Consider the following 16,149-nt stretch of genomic DNA (forward strand, 5'->3'; position numbering starts at 1 on the left):
ACATCTCATCTCAAAAAAAAAAAAAAAAAAAATCAATCAATATCATGATCAGAAATTAATGTGTGAATTCATTTCAGAAAACACACACGTTATGAGCAGAAACCACAAACGAGTCCTCCTGTTAAACTGAAGTTTTATTGTAGTTTTTATTCTGAGGAATAACGGACCGACCTCACGGCTCCACTTCCTCCCTCTGAGCGGCTGCCCTCTTCGAAGATCATCTATTAAAGCGATGACTCGGCAGCAAGAAAAAACCCAACCCAACGATTTCAATCACAGGCCAATAATCTGTTGCAGATCCCAGTGCCTCAGGTTTTCATTGTATATTAACTAATACACTTGGATGCTATGGAAGCTCCAGGAGAAACTCAATTGAAAAAACACTCATATTAAATTAAAAGCACGAGATACTAAGTCAGAGTTATGACTTTTTAAGTCTCAATCAAATGTATTCATAAGTTAGAATTATAAGATCAAACCTGCTAATTCAGGTCAGAACTCTGTGCCTCAGTATCACTATTTTAGTTTTTAACATTCGTGACACTTGAATTTGTTTTGTTCTTTTCCTGTTGAAAACTGATACACGTATAAGACGTATTTTCATATATATTTTTTATTGCTTAGTAATGCTTATTAATTAAAGTAAAGCTTATTTGCTCTGAATGGTAAAGATAATGCAGTTCTCTGGACCAACGCGGTGCTCAGGAAACGGTTCAGAGTGAGCCCTCCTGTCGGTCCTCCTCTCTGTGCTGCCCATATGTCAAAGTCTTTGTGCTTTTCAAGACATCGAGGCGACAGAAGGAAAAAAAACAGCTGGATCCCAGGATTCGTGCTAGCGGCTCCGCTAGCCGTATCATCCCCTCAGACCAGCTGCTTCTCCTCGGCCGCCTGACTTCGATAAGGTACTGAATCTTAAAACCGCCCTTTAACCAAGAAGGAGCCGCTCCTTGTTCCGGGCCCGGGTCGCTTTTTACCTGAGCTCCCTGTTCTGACCTAATTTTCCAGCTGCCTGGCTAACGTTAGTCACTTAGCTTCCACATTAGCTTCTCCGGAGCTAGCTGAGCTAATTAGCCTCCTGCTGCTACGTGAGCAGGGATGAGCGGATTAAATCAGCTGTCAGCAACAATGAGGAGAGGACGAGCCTCCGGAGCCCACTCCACATCCACTGCTTTCAGCTGGAAGCACAGAAATAACGTAGCTTCATTAGCCACTGGGAGTCTGCTTATTACCAGTTCTTTAACACCAACCAGTCCAGTGTCAAACATTCCTTCTAATTACAGGAAAAAAAGCAAGAATCACATGTAAGTTGGTGATAAATGTGGTTTTATTTTACTTGAATGAGCCTGTGGGTGTTTTTCTCTCTTAATTCAGTGCTCGCCTCATTTTTGTCATTAAAAAAGAAATGTGAAGCAAATATTCAGCAAAGATTCTCAGACACTAAGATGATGATTATCATATTAATTATAATAAACCTGCGACTATTAATCGATTAGTGAATCGACGGGAAAGTAATCGGCAACCATTTTGATAGTCAATTAGTTTTCAAGTCAAATTTTTAAGAAAATGTGTCAAAATGCTGTTTTCATCTTCTCAGTTATGAATATTTCCTGGTTTTTCTTTCACAGTGTGAGACTAAACTTTTCTGACATATTATGAACCAAATGATTAATCTGTTAACGGAGAAAATCCTAATCCTGAATTCACATTCGCCTCAGGCTGAGTCTGACCTGCTGCCATCACGAGGAACTCGTCCTGAATCTGTTCATATTCTTAACTTTCTTACTTTCACTGCACAGTTTGTCACTTTAAAGCTTTGGACATTAATTAAGGCAGTGTAGCTGAAATCAACACCCCAGTAATAAATATTTTTATTTTCTAAACTTTAACACTAAAAACAAGCAGAACCAAACCCTCTTTATTAGAATTTAAACATTTAGCTTTGAACTGTTCATTTGAACTGCACAGTGAAGTAAAAAGATATGATCACAGTGCCAGCTTAATCAATAACCACATCTCTGACACATGTATTTACTGTGTGAAATAACACCTCTGCTCTTTTTTCCCCTAATGACACTAATGAGATTTAAACAGGCCACCGTCCCGTCTGCAGGTCTTAATGCCTGTAATCAGGCGTCTGTGTAATCTGAGGTACAGCCTCAGACTGAGAGCTGACAGAGGGACGGGACCGATGGTTCAGACGGTGGAGAAAGACAAAGAACGAGTTTCAGACCTAAATATTTTCTGTTTGACAGATAAAAGTCTCGGTTAATGTCGGATGCACTGCTGTAAGCAGCTGTTTCTTTAATTTGTCTGATACGGTCTGATGTTGTTGTTGTTGTTGTGTAAATGTGACGCCTGCTACAGCTGGAGGAGGAGAGCACACTGAAAACATCATCACTCAGCAGAGACGTTACCAGTGTTAAATTATGAACCAGTTCAAACTGTTTTCTAACTGGGACGTTCAGCAGAATCATTCTTATCTGGATTTTGTGTTTAAACATGTTTGTATTTCTCTTCAAAAAAAGGATCATGACGTTATTGGCACTGAAACTGAAAAGGAAAAGTTTTTGCAGTGTTATCAAAACCTTTGGATAAAAACGAAATAGCCAGCCCTACGAGTGGAAACACGCTGAGATGTACAGCAGCTCGGTGTTAGGTGATGTCGGTAACTCAGATGTCCTGAGTGGATCTGCAGTTTGTATTAGCACAGGTCGTTTTAAATGTTCAGTGCGATCCTTTTAAAGGAGAACAGTTTGTGATTTTAGCCACAGACAGATGAGACGGTTGGCGCCTGTGTGTTCAGTGGAGATGCTCTGGGTCATTGTCAGGACAGGAAGTTCATTTACTGAAGACTCCCCGGGCTCGATTAGGCTGAATGTATTTTGGTCTCTGACTGGGACTTGGTTACTGGGAACCAGTGGATCCTGTAAAGATCTCCACACTGATGATCCAGGATGTGTCTGATATATGTGCGGCATCTTGTTAGTTAACAAGCAGCGAGGACAGACGTGAAACTAACAGCCCCACTGTGAGTTCAGGGCTTCAGAGATGGTGCGTGCAGTTATGAGAGTTTATCAAACAATGTGCGACATGTGGATCACACAGACAGTCGTTTCACCTGACCTCTGACCTCTGAGGGAAATGAAACACATTTCTAATTACACTGTGCAGGAAGACAAATCGAATCTCTGTGAATTTCCTCCTGAAAACTCTCGTCCTCGTTTCTTGTCTTTGCTCCAAAACAACGTTTCATCTCTCTGATTGTTTTTGTGTCTCGCCTCCTGGAAGGATCTGGACCCGTCAGCTGTTCACATAAACAGACGGCCTCCTCCTTTTTTTTTTTATTTTGCTTCAGTCTTATTTTTGAAGTGGGGTTACAGGCCCAAACTGTTGTTATCAAAGATGTTAGGCTCGACTGTTTCTCAAAGCTGCAATCAGAGGTTTTTATTTTGACCGGTTTAGTTCTGTGGTTACTCCCACACAGTCTGAAAACAGCTCCACTCTTACAGGGAAGCTCTGCATTTCGCTGCTTTCTGAACATCCTGTGGCCACCAGCTGAAGTTTGTTCATTTCAGAACACGGAGAAACGTCTTAGAATTTCTTTAATACGCAGAAACACCTTTCAGTTCAGCCCGAGAGGTCGTCAGGTTGAATCAGCACCTGACACTCTTCAACAAAACTGAAATTTCTTTTCTGACTTCCCATCATCATCCAGCAGGGGAAGTGAAGTGAGCCAAGCAAACGCTTTCCTCGATGGAACAGAAACGTCTCTCTGGGCTTTGAGGACTTCTCATCAGTGTTTATCATTTCTCAGATTTTATAAACAGTTATCCTGTGGACCTGATTAGAACCGAGCCTCAGCAGGCTTCTGTCTCATGCTCAGTGTTTTCTGACAGTTTGTCACCAGGGTCGGTTCTCGTGTCTCGTGTTCGTTGCGTGCTGTGCGTTTAAACCTTTGTGCGCCCGACGAGTCGCGCTGGTCTCTGATTGGTCCTGATTATCCTGCTGTTTGTTGCCTTTGATCAGTGCAGCTCAGGCGGTTTGTGCCGCTGACAGTTTGAGCTTTAACCAGTTTTAAACCTGCAGTATTAACGTGCAGGGAAGGATTTGATTTTCTTCAAACAGCACGTTTTACACTCAGCCTTTGTTGGCTGGTGAGAGGGAAAATCCTCCTTAAAATAGAAGTGACTTCGGTTTTTTTCCACAGTTTCCTCTTTATTCTTGTGCAGCAGTTTGTCCTCTCAGTGAGAAAAAGTTGAACAGAAGCACAGAAAACACGAACACACCAACACAAGTTTTCAACAGGACTGTTCTCAGTTTCCTGCAGCTACTTCCTGTGTTTTATTCCTGCCGATCATATCACTGCAGCGTTAATCGTACTTATGGGTATGATGCTGCTGCGTAGGAGCAGCAAACAGCACAACGTTATGACTTTTATTCTGTGCTGTGTGTGTTTTGTGCTTGTTGTTGTTCATGAGGAAGATGTTATAACACGATTTGTTTTCGTCTGCAGCTGGTTGTGAGGCGGATGATGTGGTGTGAAGATGGAGGCTCCTGAATACCTGGACCTGGATGAGATCGACTTCTCTGATGATTCAGTGGTCAGTACGAACGCCGCATTGCATTCTGGTTCAGCTTCTTTCACCGCTGCGTCGCCGTCGGCTGGCATCACTCGCCGACAGATGCTGTGGATGTTGTTGTCTCAAACCAATGGCTGTTTATTTTTCTCCTCACAACTCTGAGTTCCAGCTGGATGCTTTTGATTGGCGGCTTACCTGAAGTGCACCACGATAATTTAAATACAGTAGAGTCTACTGAAATGTCTCCGTCTGTCCCAAGCTTGTCCCTTTGGATCAGTGAAGAACTATCCTTCATTTAGAGTCTATCGGTGTATATAGCTGGTCACTGTGTTTAATTACACAGCTGTTGCTCACAGCAGCCTAACTGCTTCATGTTACATTCTGTCTGTACTTAGAGCAACATAACTGCCTCTGCAGCTAATTAATATCTAAATATAACTTCTTTGCACAGCTGCTGAGCTGCTGTCTGCAGTTTTCTAACGTCTCTCGCTCTTTCCCTCTTGTCCTTTCGCCCTCGTCCTGCAGTATTCTGTGACGTCTCTGAAGAGCATCCCAGAGCTGTCCAGGAGGAGCGATGGTCAGGCCGAGGAGAGACCAGGTACCAAGTTTTATAAAGTTATAGCTCAGTTAGAGTTTAGATTCTGTTTTGGAGTAATACTATGCAGCAGAATTAGCTTTACAGTGTGCAGCTGTTTGTGAACAGTAGAATCAAACCTCAGTGATACGATACTGTCTGTTTATACCACATCACTCAGCTGATCTCTCATCATCTCTCCTCCTCCCGCAGCTCCAGCCATCAACTGGAGTCGTGGCGTTTCCTCCCACAGTGGAGGGGGAATCAAACCCACAGGGCTCGCTGAGGTCCACAGTAAGTTCCGGCCAGTGAAGAGGGTGTCCCCCCTCAAACACCAACCAGAGACAACCGACTCCGACTCTGATGGGAAGGTACAGGGTCAGGGACTGGGCCTAGGGGAGCTGGGGGAGGGCAGTAAAGATGACCCCAGCTCTGACAAGCAGGCTCACGCCTCCACCTCCTCTGACGGGGCTGGAGGGAAGGTGAAAGGCCTGGGTGGTGTTGTTGGGGGTAACAACCCTCAAGCCCTGTTTGGGGAGCTGGAGCACTATGATCTGGACATGGACGAGATCCTGGACGTGCCTTATATCAAGTCCAGTCAGCAGATGTCCACTCTGCCACGCGTCCCGCATGACAAGCGCTCGGTGACAGGGACTAACCTGGGTGGGGGCACCCTGGAGCGGAACCGTGGGGGAGGAGGGTTGAAGGGCTCCGCTTTATCCCACAATGAGCCTCTGAGCCTGGGAAGCAGCAGCTCGCAGACTCAGGTACGTACTGATATAAACACTGATGTTTGGAATGAATGTGTATTATTGCTTCAGGGATGAGCTTTATCAGTGAGTTATTGAACCAGCTGTAATGTTGTGTTTTACTGTGTTACTGTGCAGTACTGTGTTCTGTCACCGGTGAAGTGGTCGGACCTGAGGAAGTCCAAGTCGATGGATCCAGACCTCCACCACCTGCACCGCTCCCCAGCTGGAGGAGGTTACCAGCCGGAGCTGCTCTCCTCCGGACTCCTCAGCTGCTCGTCCTCCCTCTCTTCTTTCTCTGATGCAGGTGTGTGACCTTTGCTTCTTCTCCTTCGTACCCTTTCTTGGGCGAAATCTCTGCCCTAACATTGTGTGACGGTGTGATATGATGTGATATTGGTGACTTCCAGACAAGCTGCTGTCTGCACGGGTGTACCCAGACTCCCAGACCCAGAGGCCGGGTGTGGAGCCTCCAGGGGGCCCGGGCCTGATGTTCCCTCTGCCAGGGTGCAGCGTGGGCAGGCAGGATGGCTCCAAGGCCTGGGCTACTGGACCAGGAGGAGGAGGAGGCGCAGGAGGAGGTGGTGGGCCAAGGGCGTTTGGAGGAGGTGGAGGAGCAGGGGCGGAGTTGGATGAGGAGACCAAGAAGAACCAGAACATCATTAACATCGTCAGAGAGGGACAGATCTCACTGCTGGTGAGTGCGAGCTCCTCAGAGGGGAGTGCCTGCTAAAAGGTTCTGACCAGTGGAGGAGCAGGAGCTGAGTGATCTGCAGTTCCACATCTGATATTTTATCCTCCTTCTCCTGCGGCTCCTCCTTTTTTGTTCCTCCTCCCTTTCACACTTTTCTCATGTTTTTTCAATCGCCCCCTTCTTTCCAACCACTGTTCTTCCCCTTCTTCCTCCTCCTCCACCTGCTCTTCTCTCTTCTTTATCCTCCACCTCTTGCTCTTCCTCCTCCATACCCCCCCGCTCCCGTTTGACTCCTCCACATGTTCCTTTTCTCCTTCTTTTCTACTCCTCGCCTCCCTCCTCTACTTGCTCTCCCTCTTCTTCTTGGCTTTCCTTTCTCACTACTTCCTCTCCCATACGTCTTCCTTGCTCCTCTTCCTCTCCTCTCACTGTAGCCTCACCTGGCAGCTGATAACCTGGAGCTGATCAGAGACGAGGACAGGAACAACCTGCTGCACATCTCGGCCTCTCAGGGTCACGCTGACTGTCTGCAGCATCTCACCTCTCTGATGGGAGAGGACGGCCTCAACGAACGCAACAACCAGCAGCTCACCCCTGCAGGCCTGGGGGTCAAGGTCTGTGTGTGTGTGTATGAAAATGTGAATGGATGTTTCCTGTGCAGCTTCGTCCTCCGCCTGATTTGATCGGTGTATTCACCCTGTGCATATCTTTGTTCCTGTACATGGAAAAAGTTAGAAATCTGTTTAATTTCCTCCATTTTGCACCTGAGGAGCCGTGCAGACGTTTGATTGGCCGTCAGCAGCTGCTCAGTGAGGTCATACGCTTTAAGATAAAGGCTTTTTATAAAATGATGTAAACTTCTACATCAGCTCTGTCGGCAGCAGCAGGATGTTAAAAAAAAAAAACAGGTCAAACTGAGGAAAGTGAACGTCGTAAATACTGAGGAGGTCCTGTTATGTCTGCCCTGCAGTGGAAACCAGGCTCTTGATTGGCTGCCAGACAGGAAGCGTGTTATCTAGAGACAAGCAGTGCAGCTGTGTGCTGATTTCAGATCGGCTCTTATCAACAACACTCCGGTTTATTCACCCAGATTAATGTGCTGACAGTTCCAGCCACCTGGTCCTGAGGTGTGTGCTTCTGTTTCAGAACGGACATCTAGAGTGTGTCAGGTGGATGGTGAGTGAAACCGAGGCCATCGCAGAGCTGAGCTGCACCAGAGAACATCCCAGTCTGATCCACTATGCCGCTCGCTACGGACAGGTAACACGCACACGTGTGCAAACACACACACACTCACACTAATATACGTGTGTACAAATACACATGAACAAGCTACAACAGCCACAGCTTCCCTTAAAGTGTGGAAACGTCTTAAAACATTAACTTTGAAACAGAACATTTCCTTTGAAGAGGACGTCTCTTCCTACCATCTACGCCCATCGTTCTGTGTCCTGGTGGACACGTAACGTTCGTATCAACCAGGCAATCACAGCAACACCTGTCCTGCTTCTCAAACGGTCCAGCTAAGACTGATCAAAGTAACATTCCCTGGTTATCACTAAAGTCCAGCTGAGGCTAATGGGAGGGTCACTAGCTTTAGCACTGTGCTCATAAACCAAAGTGTTGTCAAACTCCAGTTTTGATCAGATGATAGTTGCAGGATGGTCAGAGTTACTAAGATTCATCCTGAGGGGGACGTGAATGTCTGCAACACATTTCATAACTGTGACAACAGGTGGAGCTTTGTGCAGTTTAAGGGGAACTGTAATTTCTGGTTAGGGTTAGTGTGTGTGTGTGTGTGTGTGTGGCTGGTTCACTTGTTTTAATAAAGGTCAAAAGTCTCATTGTGTCCCTGTCTGTCTCTCCAGGAGAAGGTCTTGCTGTGGTTGCTTCAGTTCATGCAGGAACAGGCGATCTCTCTGGACGAAGTCGACCAGAACGGAAACACTGCCGTCCATGTAGCAGCTCAGTACGGACACCTCACCTGTATACAGGTGTGTGCTGCTTGTATCCTCGCAGTCTGTTGTGGCTGGTCTTCTGGTCTGTACGTAGAGTGTGGAGGAGAGCGAGGCCTGAGGGGAGCAGAGGATTGAACATGGAACACACACACTTCAGCAGTCTTTAACTTTGAATAACAAATGCTCATTGAAATTAAAATGCTCATTCCCAACTTCTAAATATCATTTGTTTACCTACTTAAATATTACTTCACCTTCCGTCACACATTTTACGGTGAAACTGATAATCAGCTTATCATGACAGAACGTTAACTTATCTAAAAACATGTTTTACTCTCTGAAGCTCATTTTCCTCCAGTGGAAGCGGAATGTTTTTCCAGTCCTGGTCGGTGGCACACCCTGCTGACGGAGAGGCGGATGTTATCAGTCCTGCCTGCTTCCTGTTGGCTAGACAGCCCGACAGTCAAAATACTGATTAATGATCTGTTTTAGCTAAAAACTGAGCAGAGCCCAGCAGATCTGTACTGTGGGAGGAGCGTTGTATTACACAGCTCTGATGAAAGAGCCGATACTGGAAATGTTTCTGGTTTGAATCCCGACTGAAATCGTTCCAAGAGCCAGAACCCAGAGAAGTGATTGTTAATGTATCTGTGTGTGTGTGTCCAGACTCTGGTGGAGTACGGCTCTAACGTGACGGTCCAGAACCAGCAGGGGGAGCGGCCTTCCCAGAGTGCCGAGCGGCAGGGACATACCACCTGCGCTCGATACTTGGTTGTCGTGGAAACCTGCATGTCGCTGGCCTCGCAGGTTGTTAAACTCACCAAGCAACTCAATGAGTAAGTTGAAATATTTTCGCTGTTGCATTGACAGCCTGTGTTGCCGTTGCTTGCTGCATTACTGTCTCTGTTGGTTCTAAATGTGATATCAGCGTCTCAGTGGACAGCGTTTGTCTTCTCAGTGGGTGTTGAAGTCTTACGAGCTGCGTGTATTCAGACTGGTGTTGTGTGCTGGTACCAGTGTTCATCCTGTGGTGGTATTTTTGTGTCTTGCAGGCAGGCAACAGAGAGGCTGGCTCTACAGAAACAGCTGCAGAGACTGATGGACCCCAACAAGACAGAGGGCACGCCTTCCCGATCACCCAGGTAACACACGCACACACATCAGAATCGATGGCGGCAGCAGTAGTGAAAGCTAGAGATCGCAGCAGTTTTCAGGTGAGAAGCACAAAAGAAGCTTCTTAGACACACCCACTGTTCTCTGGGTTTTCTGTACTGTGGCTCCTGAGACAGGTGGAAGGCCCAGAGGTCCACCTGGACCTTAGGTCTGCAGTGTGTTCTTTTCTATAATTGTTGCACTGTTTAATACACTTGTTTAAGTCAACACACTAATTTTACAGTGGATGAGGCCATTTCAGAGCAGATATGCATCACTTTATTCACACAGACCCTGTGTGCTCTTATTGTTTTGGCAGTAGTAGTAATTGTAGTAGCAGTAATAGCATCTAAAGCAGTAGCAATAGCACCAGTAGTAGTAAAAGTAGTAATCATTTCTGTTTCTGGACTCCAGCTCCCATCAGCCCTCAGCGGAGGCGTGGCCAGAAATGATGCTGACAGCAGAGGGGACTCCGGGAGACGGTCATTGGTTGGTTCGTCAGGGAGGGGTGGGTCAAGACTCTGTGCTCAGACAGCTGCTGGGGAAGGACATGTCAGACACACTGTGTCCCAGAGAGAGGCTGCCTCCGTCAGGGGCCCTGAGCAGAGAGGGCCCCTGTGGCCCTGGGGCCCCTGGCGGCCGCAGGACGGGGCTAGTGGAGAGGAGAGAGCTCAAATTAGCGAGACTCAAACAGATCATGCAGCGCTCTCTCAGTGAGTCAGATTCAGATGGTTATCCACCAGAGGAAGGTAAAAATCAAGGAGCCCCGCCCTCAAACACTCTGCGACCTGATAGGCCGTCCCACCTGCCAATTGCAGAGGAGGAGCCAGTATCAAACCACCTTCATTTGATGATGAGAAAGCACCTCCCCACTTCCTCCTCCTCCTCAGCTGAGAGGAAGCAGGCATTTTCTCTCAGTGGGTCAAAGTCTGTCGACAGCATCGGTTACAACCCCTCCCCCACATCCAGTGACCCCGAGGCCGCAGACGCCAAAACACCAGACACATCTGCCGACCTCCACGATGCCGCCAATGGCCAGAAGGTTGCCACCAGCCCTAAGAGTGCTCTGAAGTCTCCCTCGTCTCGCAGGAAGACGTCCCAGAACCTCAAACTGAGGGTCACCTTCGATGAGCAGGTCCACAAGAGCTCCAATCAGGAGGCAGAGCCAACCAAAGGGCATCATGGGAAGGAGAGGACTCCAACAGGAAGCTCTGAAAGCAAGCGGCCCTTTGGGACGTTCCGCTCCATCATGGAGACGCTGAGTGGAAACACAAATCACAACAACAACAACAACAGCAGCAGTGGTGGTCAGTCAAGCTCTGCTGTCAAACTGCACACCTGTCAGAACTCACCTGGCAGGAAGTCAGAGAGTAAGAGCAGCCCAGGAGGAGCCAAGGGTAAGAGCAAAACCAGTAACGTTTAACCAACCAGTGCCTACTGAAGGGCAGAGAGCAGAGAATGAACACATCACGATCAAGAGCAAAAAGCAAGAGGCAGCGAACATGAGAGATTTATAGCAACTAACCCCACTTTCCCTGTTTATGTGTTTAAAATGGCTCCCTTTGCTCTCAGCGTCATACATCATACGAAACCAAGTCTCACACAGGACGCATATTCAGGTGAAAACTTTATTTTATGTTATGTAAAGGGTTTTGCCATAAAAGACGTCCTCGGACACAGAGTATGATGAACACATGTTCTAAGATCATACCAGCGGTGAATACCTGAGTGAATACCTGACCTGGGCCGTCAGCTGCATCTTAATAGGTGGGTTTCACGTGACGTCACGACACCGCGGCGCGAGGGCGCCAAATTCAGATGGCGGGCCGGAAGTGTTTCAGCCGTTTCAGTGTTTAGCTGACTGACACACCGAGAATCTACCGTGTGGAAAAATGCCTATGTTTTGTGTAGTTTACCGGCGCTCAGATCGTTCCAATAGAGAAAAAGGAAAAAGCTATTATAGGGTACCAAGAGTAGTCACCCACAAAGGTGAGGAATATAAAAAAAACTTACAGAACAACGCCGTTAAAGGTGGATCTTAAACCTCCGTCTGCGGTCGGAGGAGCGGTCTGCTAACGCCGTGTCTGCAGCGACCACTTCGTCAAAGGTATGTTAGCTAGCTAACTTGTTTTTGTGGCTGTGTTTATATCATTAGCTTGTAGCTTAACGCTCATTTACATACATACGTGTTATTAAGTTGCCGGTAGTCTGATATGGACTTCACTGGGACTTTTCAGGCTGCCCTGGCGTTTTACGGGACGTTGGCTCAGTAGTCCAAATGCCGTTTCCCCGTCATGTCATACATTAATATTTCTATGTGACAAATAAACCCCCTGTGTCCCTGTAAGATGTGCTTGTTGACATTATAGCCGCTATTGCTAGCTGCTAGCTACACATAACCAGTATAAGAATAAACACCCTGGCGAAGACCAAACGATAATCCGTCTTTGGTAACAAGTTTGTGGACCCACCCGCTCACAGAAAAGTCATTTATTTGTCGGCTTTCGTTTGCAGTTCCGTATAATAAGAGGTCTGAAGTAGGAGATAATCGGTGATCTCAACAGCCGCGATTGTCGGCAAATCTTTAACGTCCGTTGAAAACTCGCTCCTCTTCACGAGGTGCGGGTCACGTCCAACATGTTGTTTGATTAACTGTGTGTATCTCCGCCTCGACACGGGATCTAAACCCGTACATTACGGACTCTGTTAATATTTCCTCCATTGGCTTTGACGTGTAACTTACTTCCTGTTCTCCATGTGTCGCAAATCGCTCCGCCCACGTGCGTCGTGATGATCACGTGACTGAAACCCAGCTATTTCCCAGAGATTTTTATTTTTCCCAGTGCTGACAGTGTTGGTGCTTTTACACCTCTGCAGCTCAGAATAACGCGGGGAGACTGTGATGGTTATAGGGATATCTGTTCCATCTCCGATCACATACTTCATTCATGCTTCAGGTGATGTTTCTCGTAATTAACAACAGAGCCGTTTGATAACCAGCTTCGTGATGCAGGTTATCCACGATGGCCAGTGTTAGAATCACTGAAGCCAAATCACCCCAAGACAGCAAGACTAAACTGGTCTCGCTTTGTGATACAGGTCCATGGAGGAATTATTCCATACGCCTGTAAATAAAGGGAGAGGAAACAAATTATTGTGAAATTATTTTATCAAACTATCATTCCTATGGTCAGGTATCACCTTTCACTCCAGAATTAAATGGTTTAGTCAGTGACTGGTTTAAGTGAATCTCACTTCTTTTCTTCTGTTTGTCGTACGTATGTCTTTTAACCGGTTTAGCATAAAGTTTCTCATGTTCTTTGCCTCAGACGTTTGACTCTTGACAGTTTTTAGACAGTTTAAGGACTGAAAGACCAAACGTGAAACTGTCTCAGCTCTGAGTCGTTTATTTTGCTTAAACATATTCGATGCTGTTATTCAGAGACAGAAAGTGAATGAGAGGAACCTGTGTGTTTAACAAGGATTTGTTTTTATCCACAGACTGAATTAAGTTTGTTTGTGTATTAATCTGTGTCCTGCAGAAACCTCACATCTCCATGATACAGTTTATTCTGAATTTTTAGCTTTTTCACATGTTTGATTTTGTCTCTGATCACAAAACACTCCCAGAGTTCAGTGGCTCATTAAACCCAGCCGAACCGAATCTTTCTGTCTGGAGATGGAAGGCTGCTGTTTCTCTGCCACTCTGTTACTGTACTCTGAACTACACTACAGATGAATTATTAGTATTTATGTTTATGCACACAATTATATGATTTGAAACTTTTAAAAATGTGGTTATAATCCTGCACGTGGTTAACGTGCACCAGCACAACAGATAGTTTTAAAACCACTGTATATAAACTGTAGTAGTATTTAATGTTTTTGTTTTTTACATTATATTCCACACATTCAGTTTTTTTTTTTTAATTTCCAGTGTTATTATCTATGCAGTATTTTTGGCATGAAGTAGACGTTAGATGTGTGATGTGTCTGAGACGGGGAGGTTAAAGGATGCACCTTCTACAGCAGCCGACAAACAGGCTGATGATATGAACGTTCAGTGAGAGGAGCTGAAACTAGAGGACTGAGGCTGTAATCTGATGCTGTTTTCAGGTGTCTGAGTTTCAGTGCGGCCGTTTGTGGAACTTGGTTCAGGCACTGAAATATAACGACACCACATCTGTGTGTGTCAGAGCCATGAATGGTGTCACTGAGGGGGACAGTGAAACGTTGTCAGGCTGTCTCCACCGTACAGGTAAAAACTAAATTCATGAGTAAATTACTGAGATGCCTGTGCTCCCTTATAATGAAGCAGTGTAATTTTCTGTACCTCTGATGGTGAATGCAGCCGTTGAAGCCTCACTAGCAGCCCCAAGAGGCTGCAGTGCTCATAACACCTCACAGTCCACCAGAGCTGAGCAGGACAGACCTGTTTTATTTGTATAAACACTCGTAACATTTTAGGAAATGTGGCGTCTTGTAGAGTTTGACCGAGCGTCATTGTGTTCCTATAGGTCTCCTCACTTCAGTTTCATCGTGTGTGTGTGTGTATATGTGTGTGTGTATATGTGTGTGTGTGTGTGTGTGTGTGTGTGTGTGTGTGTGTGTGTGTGTGAGAAGTGAAAACACAGATTACAGCCTCAGCTCTGGGGTTTGGAGCTTTGGGAGGAACTGGATCGTGGCTGTCGTGTTTCTGAGGCTTGTTTACATTAAGACAAATACTGATACTGGTCTGATGCAGAATATTTCTGATCCAGTCTTGTCATGCTTGGACGTCAGTCTGTAGAGTCTTTCTTTTGTGTTCCTGACTGTGGTGAGTTCACAGATGTGTCGTCTGGATCAGTGAGATCCTGCTGTGCGGTTTTCTCACGCCTGGTTTACAGCGACCTGTTTCCACTTTACCTGCTCCAGGTTAACACGCTCTTTGGCTGCTGTGGTTCTTGAGTGTGCAGGTGATGGTGGTGATGTTTCTGAGCCAGTGGAGCTCGGGAGGATTTACCTGCATCATGATTTGTTAAAGGAACAGTCCAGCATTTTAGTGCCTTCCCCAGAGTCTGAGGAGAAGATGAATGACACTTTCAAATTTGTTTGTCGAGTACGGATATGCACGTTGGCCAAAATTATATGGACGCCTGAATAATTTGACATATTTATGTTGGCTGAACATATGATCCTGCCACCGTGTTTGTTAACGTGCCGCACATGGACATTTGAGGGATTTCACCCGATCATTGGTCCAGTTTAATAATGTTGTACATCTTTGTAGTCTGGATTGAGACTGTGCTGTGACAGAAATAAAACAGATGAGACTGCCCACGTCTTCCAGCCTTTACAGAAGGTGATGATTCCCTCCTCTGTCTTTGTCAGGATGTTTCAGTAGAAGTTTGGCCTGAACAGAAACGGTGGTCAAAGCTCGCAGCGTGTGAGTTAATGCATCGTAAATTATTAATAAAACTATAGTGTCACAGGACACAGGACACAAAAGTATTGAAACCAAGTTGTCCTCATACTTTTGGCCACTTACTGCAGCTCTATACTGGATGCCCAGAGCTGAAGCTGATGTCAGTCCTCTCATCTAAATGCAAACAAGTGTATTTCCCAAAATGTTCCTTTAGTTCCTGGTACTGAAAGAATTCATCTGAGCTGAGTGAGAAATCAAAGTTTACTCTTCACTGTTGTTTTGTAAGTCTTCCATTTTCACTTCGCTCCCAGCTGATGTGAGGGACTGGTACCAGGTGGTACCAACGTAAATTCCAGTGATTCCAGAAAGCACTTTGGAAAATGTGTAATGACTTTTTTCACTCTGTAGGAAAAGCATGGAAAGTTTCTGACCTGTAAAAAAATGTTCGGGAGGTTTTTCACATGCAGTTGGAAAAAAAGTTTATCTTCTTCATTCTCTCAAATTATGGTTCACTGTCAAACAATCAGTGTCGTGCGTGTGTGTGTGTGTGTGTGTGTGTGTGTGTGTGTGTGTGTGTGTGTGTGTGTGTGTGTGTGTGTGTGTGTGTGTGTGTGTATGTGTGTGTGTGTGAGTCTTCATCGTAACGGCACCTTCAGACCGAGGGAAGGAGCTCGATGCCTTTAACGTGGTGTCGTTTCACCGACGAGACAAACTGAACGGTTGTGTTTTTAATGAACTGTTCACACGGACAGTGTTGCTGCATCGACTCAGATGTTTACTCAATGCAAAAACAAATAAATAAATGAAATGAGACGCAGTGTCAGTGAATGTTGGAGAGACTGTCTGAGCCGAGTCACAGAGACAGACGGCTGCTTTTCTGTCCTGTAATTCAAACTGAAGACAAACTGAATAAACTGCTTCCTTCCTCCTGGACCTGCAGATGGAAAGTTTAGATTCTTTTTTTTAGCTGAAGATGCTGAGTAAGATTCATGATCAATATGTTTCCTAAATATTGCTGTGAATGTTCTTAATCACACT

The 16,149-nt window shown here is 45.8% G+C and overlaps 1 protein-coding gene across 1 annotated transcript; it reads left to right on the forward strand.

The window, feature by feature from the left end:
- The first annotated feature begins 787 nt into the window (after positions 1-787).
- On the forward strand, positions 788-16,052 carry LOC121184935 (synuclein, alpha interacting protein). Its single transcript, XM_041042866.1, has 12 exons — positions 788-902; positions 4,514-4,601; positions 5,106-5,178; positions 5,368-5,921; positions 6,042-6,210; positions 6,314-6,600; positions 7,032-7,211; positions 7,744-7,857; positions 8,466-8,591; positions 9,222-9,391; positions 9,608-9,697; positions 10,122-16,052. Exons 2-12 carry the CDS (start codon positions 4,545-4,547, stop codon positions 11,128-11,130), a joined length of 2,829 nt encoding a protein of 942 aa, XP_040898800.1. The 5' UTR covers positions 788-902; positions 4,514-4,544; the 3' UTR covers positions 11,131-16,052.
- Positions 16,053-16,149: the final 97 nt, after the last annotated feature.

The sequence above is a fragment of the Toxotes jaculatrix genome, chromosome 7, assembly GCF_017976425.1.
Source record: "Toxotes jaculatrix isolate fToxJac2 chromosome 7, fToxJac2.pri, whole genome shotgun sequence".
In the NCBI taxonomy this organism is placed as follows: domain Eukaryota; kingdom Metazoa; phylum Chordata; class Actinopteri; family Toxotidae; genus Toxotes; species Toxotes jaculatrix.